Below are 19,980 nucleotides of genomic sequence, written 5' to 3' on the forward strand. Positions count from 1 at the left end.
GGTGCCGTAGCACCGGGTCTCGGTAACAGCTGAATATTCTATCTCATGATGAAAAAGTAGAGACGATTGTAGACGAAAATGAAGAGAGATTTTATCTTAGTTTTTATTTCATGCAAAACATTTTAGTCTCGTCTTTTTTCGTCAACAATAATGCATGTTAATTTAGTCTTAGTCAGCGTTTTTGGACATTAGCGCAGTCTCGTCATCGTCTCGTCTTAGTCATGGAAAAAAAGGTCGTTGACGAACATATTTAGTCTCGTCTTGTCTGACGAAATTAACACTAGCCTGAACACACCTCCTCTTTTTGCTGAACCGCCCCCGGGAGCGCAAATACATTTCCTAATTTATCGACGTGCGTCTGTGGAGGGAAAAGTCCGCTGTGCGTCGGGTGCAAAATAGGAATGATACATGCGTCGGTGTACAAAGGCAATTGCGCTGGGTGTAAGATAGGGCCCTTTATGTACAAGTTGTGAGCAGTTCAATGGAATTTTTCATTTTCAGATATTGAGTCCTAGAAAGAAAAAAAAATCATTGAAGTTTTGCACATGACAATAATAAGTGGGAAGCTAAAAATAAACATAATTTTGTGATTTTTTTGGGGGGGGAATTATTTTAGTAATCTCATGTCTTATATCATCGTCATAACCTTTATTTAAGAATCTCGGAAATCATTGAAGTTTCCCTCATTTTCAATGATGCCAAGATACAAAACATAAAACACATGACACACAAAACATGTAAATAATAATCAATGAAAATAGTCACACACAGAAGTGAAGTGATCTGAAATTACCATCTTAAAACGTGCAGGTGGTAGGAAGAGTGTGCAGCTTAAAGGTGCAGTAGGTAAGCCTTATAAAATTTACTTTCTGTCATATTTGCTGAAACTGACTCTATGTTCCAGTAGAACTACATAAAGCAGCTAATTAAAAAAAAGAATCTGGCTCCTCGGGCACCAGCTACAGCCTGTAGTTCGATTTGAAAAAATCCATCACTTCCTGTTCAGATGCACCAATCAGGGCCATGGGGGGGGAGGGAGGGTCTAACTGCGTGTCAATCACTGCTCAAGCACACACATTCACTCTCACCTTGTGGGGGCAGGGGCTTAGGAGACCGTTTTGGGCTTTAGTGGAAAAGGGGGGGGGGACTGAGAAGTTGTTGATGTCCACAGGCACCTTTAAGTGAACATGTCTTTGTGTAGCCTCTGATCCCAAGGCTAGGAACCACTGGTGTAAAACATATTTTGCAGTGTTTTCAGTTTGCTTATCAGGCTCCGTCCTAATGCGTCTGAACTACCAGCTCACAGAACCAATCGGCGTCCGGTGAGGAGCTAATGGCAGTTCCTGACGTGGTTTAGGTGTGTGTGACGGCTGCGACTATTCGTTCAAAACAACAATGGCGGACATGATAGATGGTTCATCCAATCACCTGCCAGGTATTTTTTTGAAAGTGCCTGTCCTTTCCCAAACCGTTTCCAATGACGGCTTATCAGATGGTTCTGTGTTAGTCTATATCCACGACGTTCCACTTATGGGATTGCTCTGTTGCCGCCGGTTATTTCATCCTTATTTTTGTCTTGATGTCCCGTTACCTTCCTCTTTCTTTGTGTTGGCGTTCTAAACTCCGGTGGGTTTCTGAGGACTATGGTTAACTGCTCCTCAGATCTCTGCAGGGTAAATCTAGACAGCTAGCTAGACTATCTGTCCAGTCTGAGTTTTCTGTTGCACGACTAAAACAACTTTTAAACGTACACACGTTCCACCAAAACAAGTTCCTTCCCGAGGCTATTTTGCAGCGGCACCGTAGCTCCGTTCTGAGCTTAGCGCCGCCCAAGGCGATTGTGATTGGTTTAAAGAAATGCCAATAAACCAGAGCATGTTTTTCTCCCATCCCGGAATGCTGTGTGGACTAGTCAGACCCTCCTCCGCATAGCTGTGGTGGAAGGTCTGGCAATGCGAGACTAGTTCTATGTTAATAAACCATCTGGCACTTCAGGGGCATGTTCAATCTCAGTACGGTGTGCACCGTTTTGCTACGGTTTCCTGGTTAAACAACATGTTTCCTCTGAACAGTGTGCAGCAGTGTGCGACAGGCTTTGAGGTATGTTTTCTGTCGTTCATTGGCTGTGTCACAGATGATAGCCAATCAGCAGCAACGTGCATGTAAACTCGTGGTAATAACAAGGCATGTGAGGAAGGCCCAAAAAGATGTTAGAATAAATAGCTGTGTATGTGGTGAGGGGCCCATAGAAAATGCTTTTTTTCTACAGGGCCCAGAATTATGTGCTACGCCCCTGACGCTAACCCTTCAGTTTAAATAAACTGTTTGCTATGATTTGTCAGGGCAGAACGTAGCCCAGGTACAGAGGTGTCAAGTAACGAAGTACAAATACTTTGTTACCTTTCTTAAGTAGAAATTTTGGGTATCTTTACTTTACTAGAGTAATTATTTTACAGCAGACTTTTTACTTCTACTCCTTACATTTTCACGCAATTATCTGTACTTTCTACTCCTTACATTATAAAAATAGCCTCGTTACTCATATTTCGGTTCGGCTTGTTTTCTATCCGGCTTGTCATCGTTAAAAAAACCACACACAAAAAAAACCTATCCAGATAAATCGTGCTATCCGGATAGAGTGAATTTGATCCATCGCACCTGCACAGACCCGGTGCTAATACAGCACCGGTGTCTTAACGACCATTATCTACCGGACCGAATAGCAACGTGGATTTCGGTGCCACTTAAATGCCTGCGCTTCTCTTTGATGCTCTGGAAACGGACGTTAGAGGGAACTGAAACATCGCCGCACGGGATGCTAGTAAACACTACAGTTGGAAGCAGCTAACGTTAGCCTAGCGTTAGCTAGCAGCTGGAGTAAACACGGTTAAAATGCTGAAAGTTAAACGGTGTAAAAGTGTGTCTGTATTTCACTGGAGAGGATTCTAACACCAGACTGTAGCTGCCGTTGTCTGAAAAACAGAAGAGATGTGTCACCTTTTTCAGCCCTTCTGAGTTTGCAGGTATGATTTCAATATAACATTATTATAGTCATTATGGCCTTTAGAAAAATGTTTTTTTGTGGAGGTGGGGTAGTGCACTATTAGTGGGGCGGGCTAAGCTAAGTAGTTTTGAAACCAGTACTTTTACATTTTTTACTTGAGTAAAAAGCTTGAGTTGATACTTCAACTTCTATAGAAGTATTTTCAAACCCTAGTATCTGTACTTCTACTTGAGTAATGAATGTGAATACTTTTGACACCTCTGCCCAGGTAAAGTCTTTGTGCTAAGCTAACAGCTAATGGCTGCAGCTTTCATATTCACCCAACCAACATGAAAGTGATATCAATCTTCTTTTAATCGTCTGTTACTTTGCAGCCTGTAAAGCATAACGTGAAAGTTGTTGCTGTGTTTACACATGACAGTGTGACTTGGGTTAAAGATAGCATTTTGATTTAAAGCAGATCAGTGGTTCAACCGCTGTGTTTGATGTGTCGGGTGTCAGAAGCTGATATCGTCTGTGGGCTGCGGTGCAATCTGAATTTTCTTCACACTCTTTTCCACGAGGTGTCACTAAAGACCCAAAGATCAATTGAACCAGCCAACCCGCCCACTGAGGGGGAAGTTATTGACACATTAAGGAAAAGCTGCTGACAGAAATGTGAATGATTGAGAAGAAAAGAGTAGGTCGGACCTTCAGTTTACTTTTTTCACCTTTCTATCTCGACGGTAGATTATTGTTAAAAAATGATTCTCAATATTACAGTAATGGATGTTTTCTATCCATTTTGTAAATGATGATAAGTTAAGAAGTTACTGTAAGTGTTCGCCCCAAGGGTGTAACTTGAGTTTAACATTGGAGGGTTTGAGATCTCCACATTTCTGGCGAAAACGTTTGTTTCAACATAAAGGGGGGCAAATTATAGTCTGGGTTGCCCCCCCCCACCCCACCCCCCCCCAAACACTTCATTTCCTGCATGCTGGTGAATTCCTCTGCTACAATTTGTGCCTTTTCTTCATGCCAAATGTGGTTATGTAAATATTATTATTATTATTTAATTAATTAATCTGCTGTATTGTTCAAAACTTTCTGCAGATTAAAAACGTTACACATGTTTTGGGATGTTATTTTTTTTTTAGCAATTATGCAAACTTAAGAACAAATATTTGCTTTCCACAGCATTTAAACTCTACATGAGAACAAAACCAACAGAATCCGTTAATGTGCATATAATGCTCTCATTTTCTAACAAGATTTGGGATAAATATTCATTATGATCAGAAAAAGATCTCAACATTCAGATTTTTGTACTTTTTTATTCAGCTTTACCACACTGATCCTCCTGTTATAATGTGGTAGATGCGCACTCTGTCGTGCCATTTCAAAAGCAAAACAAATCCAACCCCACTCACCGACGGCCCAAATCAGCAGGAATACCTTCACCGTCGCCAACATCTTCACCTCCTCTCCTCTTCGTCTGGCGCCGTGTCTCTTCCGTCTGTTACCTCACATCTGTGTCTTATGACTTTTTATTGAGGTTAAGACAGGAACTACTGTAGCTAACCACGCGTTGTTGAAACAGTAACTGATTTGCTGTCTCAGCTAGTTTATTGGAGTCACTTTGTTGCCATACCTGGCTCAATGAGTGCTGTTCTACCCCACAGAGAGGGGAGGAAGTAGCCTAGTATTTAGATAATTTACTGAAACTACTGTTACTAAGTAAAAGGGTCAATACCACACTGACAGACGTTCAACATCAACACATCTGGCGATACAAGGTTTTCACTGGACAGGAAGGGGAGGAAAACCTGTCATGTGTAAAGTAACTGAAGCTGTCAGACAAATGTAGTGGAGTAAAAAGTTGTCAAAATCTTTGTTTGAGTGATTTGTTTTGGTTTGATATTATTATTATTATTATTATTATTATTATTATTATTATTATTATTATTATTATTATTATTATATTATTATATATTATTAACGATTTTTGAAAGTCTGTCTCTTTTGTATCTTTTACTTCCCTCTGTTTAGACTTTACTTTTATTTTTACTTTCATATTATATTATTTGTATATATGTTTGTATCTTATTTGTTTACTTATTGCGATGAATGAATATCTGTAAACTATTTTTGAAATAAAGTTTATAAAAAGCAGGGTGTTGGGGGAATCACTTTTTCTTCTCTTTTTCATCAAAGCTCAGTTTTTGCAAGTTCCCGCAATTTTTGCAAGTTCCCGAATTTTTTGCAAGTTCCCGCAATTCATTGCATAAAATTGCATAAATATCCCGCATATTCCATCCATTTTTTTAAAAAACGTGCCGGATAATCAAGGATTTTTGCCTGCAACAATCACAAAAAAACTAAATATGTTAATATAATGTTAGTTGCTTCTTGCTTGTACAATTTGCAACAGCATTTATCTGAGAATGTCTTCTCTATCCAAGCAAAATTGATATTGTAGCTGAAATTACCCTAACCTAATTAATATTGAATCGGAAACTTTACTGTATTGGGACTTCGTGAACTGGAATCGAATAGATTCAGGAAATTATTGTCAATACCCATCCCTATAGGCCCTATAGGCTGTGTTATGCCTTCGCCATCATATGAAAAGAAATATTGCGTCCGCTAGGTCACGTTCATGTGTAATAACACCTTATGATTGTTTTCACCCTTACATTGTTGTTGTTGTTGTTCATGCTTTACCTCATTACAAGAAAAGTCCTCGGCAGCTTGCAGAGCCAAGACCACTGATACCTCTAAATACATTTAGTACCCTTTTCTAAGTCATTGCATCACCAAATAATAACATATGGAAGAAGAAACCAAAATCTTCAAGTTGTTTTCTGGCTTTCTAAAAAAATCATTTTAATTATTTCCACATCATTTTGGCAATCATTTATTATTTTTGAAAGCAGAGACGCAGAGACCGTAAAAAGAAAAAAAAAAAAACATGTCCCGGCTGTGGCTCACCAGCAGGTGGCAGGATCAACAGCCGTCCATCCCATAATACTCTCCATGGTAACCGAGTTTGTATTAGGAAGAGAGGCTGTGAGTGTGAAGGCTGCAATGACATGGGCAATGGGCAAAAGCAGTCGGTGTAACTTTTCAGCTCAGATCAGTTTGAAGACACCAAGAGAGATTATGGTCCGTGAAGGTGCTCGGTCATCCAGGTCGTAGTTATCCAAGGAAGGGTTCAAAATCAACAGCAACTGGACTCGGTTAAAGGTACTTCGAAGACATTTCGTCCCTCATCTGAGAGAATTCCTCAGTTCTGACTGATTGATAAGGAGATCTGGCTTCCTTCGTTAGTGCTCCTGGTCGTTCTAAGACACCATGGGTGGATCTCAAGTCTCTTATTTGATATCTCCTCGGTTGAACCGGAAGTCCTTCCGGAAGTTCTGGCCCTCTTTCGTGAAGTCCATCTCAACGCTGTTATTCATCCACCGAGGAGCAAGCAGCGAGGATCTCACTTCCCCTAAATTGCATCCGCGTTGCTTTTCTTGCTTCCCTTCATGCGAGGAAACAGGATTGTTGAGAGGGTTGTAGAGGGATGAGACGTTTTTTCCGGCTTCCAGGAAGGTTGCTCTCGTGTTTCCTCGCTCATAGCTCCTCAGAGATCCCTCCTCCGTCCTCCCTCCTTGCTCCTCGGGGCAAGGATAAGACCTTTGACATGGCCTCTAAAACACATTTCTTCGTTTCCTCTCCTTGCACGATTTCCTCGCAACTCTCCCCTGCTTCCTCGTTGGGAGGGACTAAGACGCGAGGAAGGGAGGCAAGTTGAGGAAACGTGGATGCAATTTAAGGACCTGGGACGTACCCCAGGAGAAGAACAGTGCTTTTAGTTTTTGTATTGCTGTGGGTGTATTGCTGTGGACCTGAGGAAGAGCAGTGTCGAATGTGAGCTCTTGAGATCCACAGGACATTAATGTGGTGCGCTTTTGCCACCTGAATGCTCAGATGAATGATATCTTTTGTAAGCAGGAACTCAAATCTACCTTCTTTCCCACTTGACCTGAATGCAGCACAGGTGAACACTACAAGAGAATGACAGCAAATCATTTCGGGAGAAAAAGGGACAAAAATGATAGAAATTTGTGGACAAAAATCACACACTTCACATTAAGAACAATGAAATGCACATTGATAGAAGTTCAAGTGAGAAAAAGATTTTATGCAATACTCTTGTTTCTTGCACTAAAATCTCTGTTTGGTTAAAGTAAGGCTTTGTCATTAGTCTGTGTGTGTGTGTGTGTGTGTGTGTGTGTGTGTGTGTGTGTGTGTGTGTGTGTGTGTGTGTGTGTGTGTGTGTGTGTGTGTGTGTGTGTGTGTGTGTGGTTAAAGGAACAACAGGAAAACATAAACAGGTCGAGATGCTCTGCCGCTTTCATCTTTCATTTTCAGTATTAAAACTTCATATAGCCGCTTCAAAGTGCTCTGAAAAGCCACAAAAATAAATTGCAGCTGTTGGACAAATAGAAACAAGAATACTGGACCATGTGCTTAAAAGGTGAACTGAAATACTCTTCTGTATTTAGACGCACAAAAACACAACAGGAGGGAAAAATATAAGAAGTTCAACCAAAGAGCTTCTCTGAAAAACATCTAGTTTGGTTTGTTTAAGTTAACTAACGACTGTAGTGTATTTTTTAACTCTTCAGTTGCACAAAAAAGGAGAATGAAGAGAGAGAAGAAAAACAAGAAGGGAGTAAAACACTTGTAAAACATAAATGAATTGAAAAAACGATTAAGTTGAGCAGGTAATAGTCTCCTTCCACCAGTCTACTGTCAACAACCAAACATTTATTTCCACATTTAAAAATAAAAATGTCACTTGGTGAAAAAAATGTCACTCCATGTTTTCCGACAAAGACTTCAGAAAACAGTGTAGGAAACGTTCTGCAATGATCGCCCCCCACACATTTATATAGAAAACTTGATTCATCTTCAAAATAATCTCTTTCAAATCATTTTCATTAACATATAAATATCATTCACACTCAAAGGGAAAACATCAAAATATTCAAGTGCTGCTAGGAAAATAAACTGTATATAGAAATATTTTTACTGTAATATCTAAATAAAATGGAAGGAATCTCTGTCTGTCCTTTAATTATCTCGACAACCGTTCATCCGATCAAACATGCTGGGTACAGCACACTCTCCATCCGTTGCAGTACATTCAACTCAAACTTTTCAAGCATTACCGATAGAGTTACCAAAACTTGTGCCAATATGGCACTGGTTCCTAGACGGGTCGCCATTTCGGTGCCTCATTTCAGTGCCACATAAGTGCCCGCGCTGCTCTCTGGTGCTCTGAAACAGACGTTACAGGCAACAGAAGCATCACTGCATATGACGCTAATTAACACTGCACTTGGCAGCAGATAATGTTAGCCTACCGTTAGCTAGTGAATGGATTAAACAGTTAAAATGCCCACTGGAAAGGATTCCTACATCGGTACAAACAACAGTGTGCAGCTAAAGACACAGAGAAGACTCGCTGTACCATGGCTACTGCCAGAGTCGGAGTTGTCGGAGAAACAACACCGATGGGACGTAATGTTGCGTTCAATTGCAACTTGTAAGCTCCTGGTGCGTTCAAAGTTAATGTAAACTACCCCTTCTGCCATCTTGTGGGTCTTAATCGTTTAACAGCAAATGACTGGAAATAATTTATTGTTATCACATTTTAAATAAATTATTGAAATGTCAACGACTGTCGTCAGTTCAGACACCGCTTTAAAAGTATCGTTTTTGCACTGGTATTGGAAGAAGAAAAAAACGATACCCAATCCTAATCAGCAATCTAACTATCGGAATAAAGGAGAAGACATACTTTAATAGTCTTGCAAGGGGTAATGACTTTTTTTTTAAATGCTTTTGTTCTTAGAAACAGCCTGATCCCAAATAGCTAGCTGTTAGCAAAGGTTGCAGATACTCTAAGATATACAAATATATCACGGCAGGTTTATTGCTCAGGACCCAAGGAAGCGCAGTGTTGAGGGTAAAGTTCTTTTGGATAAGCGGTTCTCGGGAAAGCTGCGAGCAGCAATCGGCCCGTTCCCAACAGGCACGTTTTTTGAACGGCACTGCACTGGTCTGCATAAATTAATCACGCGTGTAATATAATTTGTGTTGCATGTTTTGTGCTTATTTTTTTTTCATTACAAGCCCTCCATCTCCTGCTGGAGGCTCCTTCGATACGTTTTCCTCAGTACGTGCTCACGGGCACAATAATGGTGATTTCTCAGGCAGATATTTAAAGCTGGACAGAGACTTAAAGCCACTCCCATTAATCCTCTGTAGAAGAGTCCAGTGTGATGCTGTGCTCCTGCGCGATGGCGGCCAGCTCTTTCAGGAACTCGGCGAACAGCACGATGGCGAACACACGGCTCTTGGCATGAGGGGGGATGTGAGGGCATGGCGGCAGGACGGCAAGAGGAGGCAAAGCCAGAGCGTTCCTCACGGAGCCATTAGCAAGAGATGGGTCCAGGATGATGTCGCGGCCCTGAGACTGGAGGCACTCTGAAAAACATAACGTGTCACTGTGACAGGAAATGTGACAGGAAAGGCTTCAGCATGCTTCAATCAAAGGGCTGCGTGTTCGATAGATAACGAACATGAAGTGTCAATGCTTTCGACACTTCATGCGGCACATTCATGACCATAAAGCTCACTAATCAACACATCTTATCTTTGTTTCATCAGTACAAAAACCAAAGAGTAAAAAAATTACAAGTTGCATTTCTACAGAGGGGTTATGTTTGGGAGCATTGACATCCTGTAGTCGCCGCTAATAATGCTGCTGCAATTCCACTACCAATGTTTGTTGACGTGTGTGTTTATTAACCTCTAAACTTGCTGTCTTGGTCTTTAGCCAACAAGAACCTCCAGGCCTGGGTGACCAGGCCAGGATAGTCTGGTCTGGCGGCCACGTAGCGCTCTATCTGATCATGCACCGACACCAACACCTACAACATACACACAAAGACAGAAAGTATACACAGTATTGTCATTTAGATGCCTGAAATAATGGACTTAGACGTGTGTGTGTGTGTGTGTGTGTGTGTGTGTGTGTGTGTGTGTGTGTGTGTGTGTGTGTGTGTGTGTGTGTGTGTGTGTGTGTGTTAGTTACCTGGTACAGTGTGCGTACGTTATGCTGGCTGTGTGTGTCTGTGCTGAGCAGGAAAGATCTCAGAAGAGGTTGTGGGTACGACACCAGCTGGGCCAGGATGCCCGTCACCAGCAGGTTCACAGCGATGGAGTTTTCCAGGAGGTTCTCAAGCCGGGACAACAGGACGCTGATGAACGGACCTGTCGCATCACAGAGAAGTACAAGTTAGTGTGTGTGTGTGTGTGTGTGTGTGTGTGTGTGTGTGTGTGTGTGTGTTTGTGAGAGAGAGATACATAATATAGTCTGGATCAACTTGATGCAATATGAACTGATTTCTTTGGAGTTGGATCAAAATATCGATAAGAATTTCCTTAAGAGCTGCAAAGATTAACTGATCAATCGATTGGTTGTCAACTATTAAATTAATCACAGCTATTTTACTGTCATAGTTGATTAATTGGTATGAGTAATTTGTCCATGAAAAATAGTAGAACTTGTTAAATGTGAATATTTTCTAGTTTCTTCTCTCCTCTGTGACAGGAAACTGAATATCTTTGAGTTGTGGACATGACAAGACATTTGAGGATGTCATATTGGGCTTTGAGAAACACTGATCCACATTTTTCAGCATTTTCTGACATTTTAGAGACCAAACAACTAATCCATTCCTCACAGATTAATCAACAATTACGTTAACGTTGCAGCCCTAATTTTACTATATCGACCTCTTGTTTGATGTCCAACTACATTGTAATTTTTTAAGATGGAACCACAAAGCCACTTTAAATTGATCTAATGGACACTTTGTTTTTGCTTCAGGAAGCATTTTTATTCACCTAACCATCAAATTCACTTGTGGTTATAAACACAGACCTGTAAAGGGAACTGCGTGCCTCCTGCTGCCTTTCTTACTGCTGCTCGTCCTCTCCTCTCCTTCCTCTTCCTCCTCCTCTTCTACCTCGTCCATCGCCTCCTCTTCTTCTTCATCCTCTCCGTCTTCCCACGAGGAGCTAAAAGCAAATTCCTCCTCCTCTTCCAGTCTTTGCCTCAGCGCTCGGACCCGCCTCCTGAATGTGCTGATGTCGTTTGTGATGTCATCACAGTCTGGCTCCACCCCTAAAGAGAGCATGAGCTCGTGGTATCGGGACAGGAAGTCATCGTTATTGGCGACTTTGTTACCAGGCAGATTGGGAGCCTTTGCGTCAGCCACCGAAGGGTGACTCAAAGATGGCTCAGATTCCGAGTGGCCATTGGGTAAAGTCACTAAACATTGTGTGGGATGTGTGTTGTGCTCGTGCAGTGTGTGATTTGCAGTATTTGTGAAGTCACTCAGGTTGCAGTTTTGGTTAAACAGATCGCCGTCTTCATCGGAATCATCACATTCGTCGATGATGTAATTCTTAGCGTTAAAACCGTTCGTGAAAAACTGACGCTCTCCTTGTGCATCAATCCTCTTTATCTCATCTTCCTCCTTCCTTCTCCCAAAGTCCTCACTACTCCTCCTCACCTCCTTCACTCTTTCCTCTTTCCCTCCATCCTCGCTCATCCTCCTCGTCGACATTATACTGTTAACCGTTTCCATCACCGTCCTCCCGGTTGTCGTTAGCATTGATGTTAAAGTTGTTGTCGTCGCTGCCGTTGACATCCGTTGGCTGTTTGAGATGCTTCCACGTGCCCGTCGATTTGCTGCCATGATTCGCTCCAAAATGGCCGCCTTTGTCTCTCTCTGGGCGACTAGATCGTAGACCAGAACGTCGTCCTCAAACTCGGATTCCTCCACGTACGAGCCGTGCACCAGCTTGGTCGCAGTGCGTTGCATTTCCTGGATGTGTCGGGGAGGTAGAGGTGTCGCAGTGCATCTTTCGCCCTCCATCGCCACGCCCGCGTTTGCTACTGCTGTGTTTATAAATGCTGATAAAGAGGGATCGTCATCTGCAAAAATGTCGTCCCATTCCAGCTCCAGGGCAGAGCCGGCTCGTCCCGCCTGATTGCCAGTGGAGACGGTGTCGGAGGACGAGGGTGTCGGGGAGAGCACTGAGGGGGGAGGAGTGATGACCAAAGAGCAGATGGAGTCACTCTCGACTCGCCGTACAATCTCTTCCTCATCTTCTATGTCGTCCCTGGGTGTGTCCGATCGGTTTTCTTGAGGCGGAGGGTCGATCCCGTCATACGGAGACGACCAGAACCGGCATGCCCTGCAGACGAAACAAAATCATCAGAACGGAAGATGTTGGACATATAAAATAATCTCTTATTAGGATGTACGGATCGTCTATTGGTTGGTTCACCACTTTGGTCCAGGTTGAAATATCTCAACAATTGGATGGCTTGCCAAGACATCTTGTACAGAAAGTGGATCACATCACTCCTGTTCTGAAGTCTTTGCACTGGCTTCCTGTCCCTCAAATGATTGATTTCAAACTACTTTTGCTGGTTTATAAATCAATTAACAGTTTAGGGCCAAAATACATTTCTGATCTGCTGCTACACTATGACCCCACCCAGACCTCTCAGGTCGTCTGGGTCGGGTCTGCTTGTTGTCCCCAGAGTCAGAACTAAACAGGGGGAAGCAGCGTTCAGTTTTTATGCTCCACATATCTGGAACAAACTCCCCGCAAACTGCAGATCCGCCCCAACTCTCAGGGCCTAATTTACTAACACTAGCGCAGTTTGCGCTGCGTCTGTTTATGCGAGTTCGATAATAGCGCACGCTATGCTTCCACATTTTGCGTAGTATTTATCAACCCTGACACCCATCAGGCAATCAGCGTCTTTCTCCGCCCACTATACCGTAAATTGCGCTGTAGCAAAGCGTTACTTGTGCTATGATACGGCTGAGTGCAGACTGCCATATTCCCACTGCTGATGCTATGACTGTTTGAAATGATCCTGATGCCAATATTTGTAATGTAGCGAGTTTAACAACTGCTGGAATGGAAAGGGAACGCTGAGTGGGAGATTCACTTTCATCTTTGATTTCTTCCAGTAACTCTAATATTGCATGGCTGCTTGATCTGTAACGCTAAATGATGTTGTGTTCACTGACAAAGTGTGATTCTTGTGTTAAAAATATTTTCAGCCTCGCCTATGTCTTCATCTTGCTCAAATTACTGTTGCCATTTCACCAGCGGCATAAAGGCCTACGAGGAAACTCAATTGCGGCTGGAGAATTTCCCCCGCAGAATAGAGACGCGCTCTTACGGACAGTCTTTGTAAATAACACGGAATATATAATTAGGCGCACTTCGCGCTTATCCTCCCACCTTTTTGGGTGGAACTCCCACTTTCCCCACGACCCTCAACTTGTCTCTTCTCGCTCATGTGGCAGACAATCTGCGATTTTACCCAAGTGCACCCTGTTCGTAAATAGCCCCGCATCGGTTACGTCCGTCTTTGCGACCAATTAGTGCCTGGAAACAGGCGCAAACAGCTTGATAAATCTAGCCCTCAGTTCTTTTAAATCAAGGCTGAAGACGTTTCTTTTTCATGCTGCCTTTCTTTTTGAACTGAACACAAAAGTCACCACTAAAAAAGTGCAGTTTTCTACTGATATTTTCTGATGTTTTTTGCGATATGTCGCAGCCTTTTTCAATGTGTTTACTGCGCAAGTTGATATCACAATGATGATTAATAAAAGGATTTAGTTTGCAGCCGACTTTGGTAATCCCTTGATTTTTCCTCTGGTGCCACCATGAGGTTGACATTTGTGGTTTTGAGTCAAATATCTCCACAACTATTGGATTGCCATGAAATCTTGCACAGACATTCATGTCCATCTCAAGATGATTTGTAACCATTTTGATAATCCTCTGACTTAACCATGAAGTTGAGACTGACCTGTGGGAAATGGAGATGGCCTGTTGGGCGTCCCAGAGGTAGTGGAGGTAGTTTACATCCATCAGAAAGTCTGAACCACGGCAGTACCCGACACTGTCTGATACGGACAGATCTGACACAGACCAAGAGTTTAAGGTAGCGTGATACATTCGTTGAAGAGGATTTACCTGTGTTGTGTATGTTCAGTTGTACTGACCTGCTCCTTTGGGCCAATGGATGTGCTCTGAGTGTAGGTCTGCGTTCATGCTGTGGAGGTTCCCAGGGCACCAGGAGGGCAAGAGGAGCAGAAACGAGGCAGCGCTGGAGGAGTAACAGTCTGTCTGCTTTATGGAGGAGCGCTGCTTCCTGCTCAGGTGGCTGCAGGGAATCAGATACCTGAGGACACACGGACACTGCTCAGTCCCAGCATGCATCACTGCCAGAAGAGATCATTACTGTCCCATGTGGCAAATAGCCCTGGGGGGAAAACACCAACTGTAACTGTCGGTGGCCCTTATATTATTAATGCTGGGAGCTGCAGTTGTGTTTTTACTCCCTTTGGCCACAAGAGGAAGCACTAAGCTTCAAAAACAACTTGAAGAGGCCACACAAATGTGTGGGTTTGGCTTTGCTTCATAAGTTTAACAGTATGTTTCTCTTTTACAAGAGAAAACGCTTCAAGGACAAGTAGTTAGTTCTACAAAGGTATATGCAAACGTAAAGGCTGTGCACTATAAAAGCGGTGCATAGCTTTCATGAGCTTTACAATGAGATGAACCCTAACAACCATAGCTTATCATCACAGGCTTGTTATTAACATATCTGATTAGCATTCTAGCTAACGTTTAAGTTACTAAATGAAAACGCTTTAATACGATTTCGTATTTTGCACACATTGTCTGTCAGTCTTATGTGAGAGAGCCTGGTGAACCCACTGAGCAGATGAACCAAAATCTAATAGTGTTTTCTTTATTTCCAAGGACCTATGGACCTGTGAGACTGACCTGAACACCAGCTGCAGCATGACGTCTTCACAGAAGAAACCAATCAGAGTCCTGAACAGAGCCAGCGACACCGTACCCAGCTGATGGACACCCAAAAAGTTCAAGGTCATCTCACAGATTAGGAAGTATAAAGCATTCAACCGCAGCAGAGAGCACGTGTTACCTGGAAAGGTGTGTTGACTCTGCTGACCAGTGTGTCCAGGATGTGCACGTTGTCGTGTGTGTGCAGCAGGACGAAGGACAGGAAGCTCTGGAGGAGGGCGGGCTCAGAGATGGATCGCAGGAACAGATCCAGGTACGCCGTGGTGGTCATCACCTCCTCCACCGTCAGCTACACACGCATTAATAATTAATCATCTCTATGGTAACACTTTATAATAACCATTGCAGACTTAAATTAATAGTTATTTTACTAACAACAAAATCATAATTAATAATGTTCACCAATTTTGCCTCGCCCTTTAGTGAGTTATGGAAACGAACAACGAAGTTAAAGCATGCGGGCTCCGACGGGACTTCATGGTGCTTTCATGTGCTCCTTGTTAAATTCATTGGGCATTCAAGTGTGCCTTGTAAACTTTGAGAAACTCAAACTGTTGTTGTAAAGTTCCCTTAAGCCATCTAGTCAGTCCCTCCTGAAAAACGCGATTATGCGATTGTATAATTCAATGCATAATCAGCCAAAGTCCTCATATGTATGCGGGGGGCGGGAATCACTTTTTTCCTCTTTTTTATTAAACCGCAGTTTTTGCATAATCAAGGATTTTTGCCCGCAACAATCACCAAAAAACTCCGCATTTTTCTAGAAGGACAGTCTAGTGGCTTTTATTGTGTCATTGCCGTCACTACTGAAAAGAAAATGTTTAAATTTAAATTCAAATCGGATCGTTTATTTAGAGAATCGGGAACACTAATGAGTTTTACTACCTTGTGCAGAGCAGGAGCCAGCACAGGCACCAGGAAGCCGTTGTAGATGTAACCCAGCAACTGAGACCGGATGGAGGGATGAGCGACCTTTGTAACGGCACTACAGAAGTCCAGCGAGTGCAGGAAGTGGACGAGCGCTGGAACCTGTTCACACAAACACCAGGTAAGAGTAACATCATTGATTGTTGATTCGTTAATTCTGTGTTTGGTGTTTTAAGCCCCCAACGTCGTCTTCCAGGCAGCGCTGGCTGGAAGGCGACGTTGGGGGCTTAAAACACCATCAAGCCATTAATTCAGACAATCAATCTTTCATGTATTTGTTCACCTATAACCTCCGCCAAGGAAGGTATGTTCCCGCTTCAGTTTGTTTGTTAGTATGGCCCGATTTTATCATCTATTAGTTTCTGTATTCACACACACAACCTTTTTTGGTTTTCTGATTTTCTTCTGTTAAACTTAAACTATTATTGTTGTGGATCCATTCTTTTATTCATTATTTAACCCTTGTGTGGTGTTCATATTTTTGTTACACAGCCAATGTTCCTGGGTCTGGTGGACCCACCACATTATTATTAGGCTTTTAAATCAATACAGCCATAACAATTTATGTAAAAATACTTAATAGATGTTTACTTTAGCTCAGTAACCAATGATGTATAGCTCATTTATGGTTCATATTTGCCATTTACCCCTGTGAGATCACATTCATGATCTTATGATCATTTTCGATTTTTTTGTGAGAAAATAAGGAAATTCAATTATTAAAAAAAGTTAAAAAAAAAATAGAAACAAGATTTTTTATCATTATTGGTGCTTATTTCTTAGAACTTAATCAGAAAAGGTGAAAGTGCTTGAAATTTAACAATTTTGTAACTTTGTGTGGGAATAGCAGGTGCATAAAGACAACATAGTTTCATAGCACCTACACTCCGACACGCACACATACAGACGAACAGACACAAAAGAGACACACACACACACACACACACACACACACACACACACACACACACACACACACACACACAGCAGGCCCAATTAGGAGGAGGACACAGTTAAGTTTCATAGCACCTACAATTATTACACTGTAATAATTACACTCAGGTCCAGTAGACCCGAACACCTCATATGTAATAGTTTTTTAACATATGAGGTGTTCTTCACAGAAAATGAGCCAAGGCCAGTGAGTTTGAGTTAGAAGAAATAATAAATAGCATCATTTTTCTTTTAGCAAACATTGAAAACAGGTCCCACAGACCTGAACACCACACAAGGGTTAAGTCTGTCTCTCTGTGTGGTTGTCATAGTTACCTGCTGCCAGTCGGCCCGGTCCAGACAGTGCCAGTCTTCACTGTAAACGTGCAGCCTGGCTGGAAGAGACGAGTACAAACCAGACAGACCTGTGGCCAGCACCTGTAAACGCACACACACACACACACACACACACACACACACACACACACACACAAATACACGCACACAGAGAGAGAGACACACACACACACACACACACACACACACACACACACACACACACGACACGCACACACACACACACACACACACACACACACACACACACAGATAAGTTGGAGGTGAGCTATGCACACGCAGGCTTTGTGGAAATTAAATTCCAGTGCAGATTAGTGGCGCTTTTTCTTCAAACTGCGAACAGAGAAGAGACGGGAAATGTTTTATTGTTCAACTAAACATCATTAATTAATCAAAAGATCCATTTAAGGAATGGTTTAACATTTTAGAATATATGTTTATTTATTTATTTGAGAGCTAGATGAGAAGATCAGTACCTCTCTTAGATGAGAGTGGTATCAATGTTCTCTCTGCAACCAATCAAATAAGTGTAGGTCCCAAAAAATGCCAAACTATCCCTTTAATAAGAGAGGGAACAAGAAGAGGGAGGAGAAAGCAACATAAACAACAACAACATCATCAGCTTCAGTCTCTCTCCCTAACAATCAGGCAACCGTCCAATCACGTGCAGACTAACTAATCCCTCTCTGTGTACGAGCCAATCTCACCCTGATTCACTAATCTGCTCTCTGCATAAAGATTGAGGTCAGAGGGTGGTTTTATGGGCTTAAATCTGACACACACACACACACACACACACACACACACACACACACACACACACACACACACACACACACACACACACACACACACACACACACAAATGGCAGAAACTGGCAATGATACGGCCAACATGGTCGACACAGTAGATATGTTTTGAGCCGTGCTAGCTGCATGTCTCTAGAGACGGCAATGTTTGTAAATTCATTCTTTAGCCTTTGTGCTAATTAGCACATAGCACGCTAATATGCCAAAATGCCAATCATTAGCATTTAGCTCAAAACACTACAGAATCACAGAGCCGCTAGTATGGCACATTTCACGTTTTGTATCGTTTTAATGTCATTAAGAGTTTCAAATTTTTACATTTTTTTCAAATTTTTCAAGCTTGTATTTTATCATTATTGGTGATTAAAATTAGAATTTAGGACATGAAATAGTGCATGTATAGATATAAAATACAACATGTATAGGATATAAAACAATATGTAATAGTGATGGAGATAACATGGCAGACACAGTAGATATGTTTTGAGCCATGCTAGCTGCATGTCTCTAGAGATTCTTTAGCCTTTGTGCTAATTAGCACATAGCAAGCTAATATGCCAAAATGCCATCATTAGCATTTGGCTTAAAACAAGTTAGGCTAAGGACAGACTCACAGAGTCTTTTTGTAAACTTTTTATATTCATTTTAATATTCATAATTTTTTTAAATTAGTTCTTATTTTTGTATTATTATCATTATTGGTGAATGATATGAGAATTTAGGACACAAAATAAAAGATAAAAATACGACATTTACAGTATAAAATATAAAATAAAACTATATATATTTGTTGTTTATTATCTATTCTAGTTTTTACAGTTTTTTCGTTTTTCGTTTCTGTATTTGGTATCTTTTAGCGATGTCGGTTGGTCGGTATCTCAACAACTATTGGATGGATATTTACATGAAATGAATAATGAATCCTCTCCATCATTACTTCCCCTCTTTGTGTTTCCTCTCCTCCTTCTTACATTGTTTTTGCCTGCCACTGAATATCTCTCTCTGTCTCTGTCTCTATTTCTTTCGCTCTCTCTCTCTCTCTCGCTCTCTCTCTCTATCTCTAACACTCCCCGAGGACGCAGTATGAGCTCATTCGTTTATTACATAACTTGTGATAATGACATTACAATGGGAAGAAAGATGAATGGAGTAAAGGGCTCATCCAGTACACAAAAAAAAAATCAAACTCCACTCATTTAAACAGCCATCTCATTCATATATAAACCCAATCTGCATCAAGGAGTGGGTTCTTTACTGTAAAAGGCCTTTTTATTCGGTTAACCCGAAGCCTTACATCTACTTTTAAGAGGAGGATTTAACAGTTCTTCCCACTTGCACACAAAACAAATTTCTTAGCATGCATTTGGAGGGTATAGAGATTAACCTAGTTTAGCCCAGCTAATATGGGGCCTACGTGCGATAACGTAGCAGCTCTGCTCAGGGAATATGCCTTTAAATTCTCCACACACGTACGGCTGCTTTAACTAATCGGTGTGGTATAACTCACATGCACTTAAAGTCTCTTATCAGACTGTTACAGTAACACTGCTGTAAAATGTTTTCATTTGTAAAACTAGCCAACAATCTTAAAAATCTTTAACAATCCTCCCATCATGCAACAGTTAGGCAGTGACGTTTATCTCTGGGATCCATATCTACCGCGTGACGCTGACAGCGATCAAATCCTTGACATTTCCCAGACTAGCAGACGCACAGGAAGGTGACCGTGAAACCAGCGGGCGGAGACAGACTGGCGTCGTCTCCTCAGTTGTCTCGGAATGAAACCATCAAGGTTTAGAGATGAAGGACGCAAACTATCTAACTGCTGAATCTAACTGTCCTCGATGTGATGTTGTAATTTAGTTTGTGTGTGTGTGTGTGTGTGTGTGTTCTTGTTTAACTACATTCGTGGGGTCCAAAATCCGGGAGTCCAGTGTGGGGTCCAGACAGCTTTGTGGGGGCCAAAATGCTGG

The 19,980-nt window shown here is 41.9% G+C and overlaps 1 protein-coding gene across 1 annotated transcript in view; it reads right to left on the minus strand.

Annotated features, from left to right (window-relative positions):
• Positions 1-7,958: 7,958 nt before the first annotated feature.
• LOC114546028 (protein FAM160A1) overlaps positions 7,959-19,980 on the minus strand; it is a 26,590-nt gene continuing 14,568 nt past the window's right edge. The window contains exons 8-17 of the mRNA XM_028564672.1: positions 17,177-17,278; positions 15,866-16,009; positions 15,102-15,269; positions 14,939-15,018; positions 14,152-14,330; positions 13,956-14,067; positions 10,992-12,313; positions 10,140-10,318; positions 9,855-9,975; positions 7,959-9,529 (exon numbers count right to left, since the gene is read on the minus strand). Of these exons, the coding sequence (XP_028420473.1) occupies positions 9,297-9,529; positions 9,855-9,975; positions 10,140-10,318; positions 10,992-12,313; positions 13,956-14,067; positions 14,152-14,330; positions 14,939-15,018; positions 15,102-15,269; positions 15,866-16,009; positions 17,177-17,278 (2,640 nt within the window). The 3' untranslated portion in view covers positions 7,959-9,296. The remainder of the gene's footprint in view (positions 9,530-9,854; positions 9,976-10,139; positions 10,319-10,991; positions 12,314-13,955; positions 14,068-14,151; positions 14,331-14,938; positions 15,019-15,101; positions 15,270-15,865; positions 16,010-17,176; positions 17,279-19,980) is intronic.

Source organism: Perca flavescens, chromosome 19 (assembly GCF_004354835.1).
Source record: "Perca flavescens isolate YP-PL-M2 chromosome 19, PFLA_1.0, whole genome shotgun sequence".
NCBI lineage: Eukaryota > Metazoa > Chordata > Actinopteri > Perciformes > Percidae > Perca > Perca flavescens.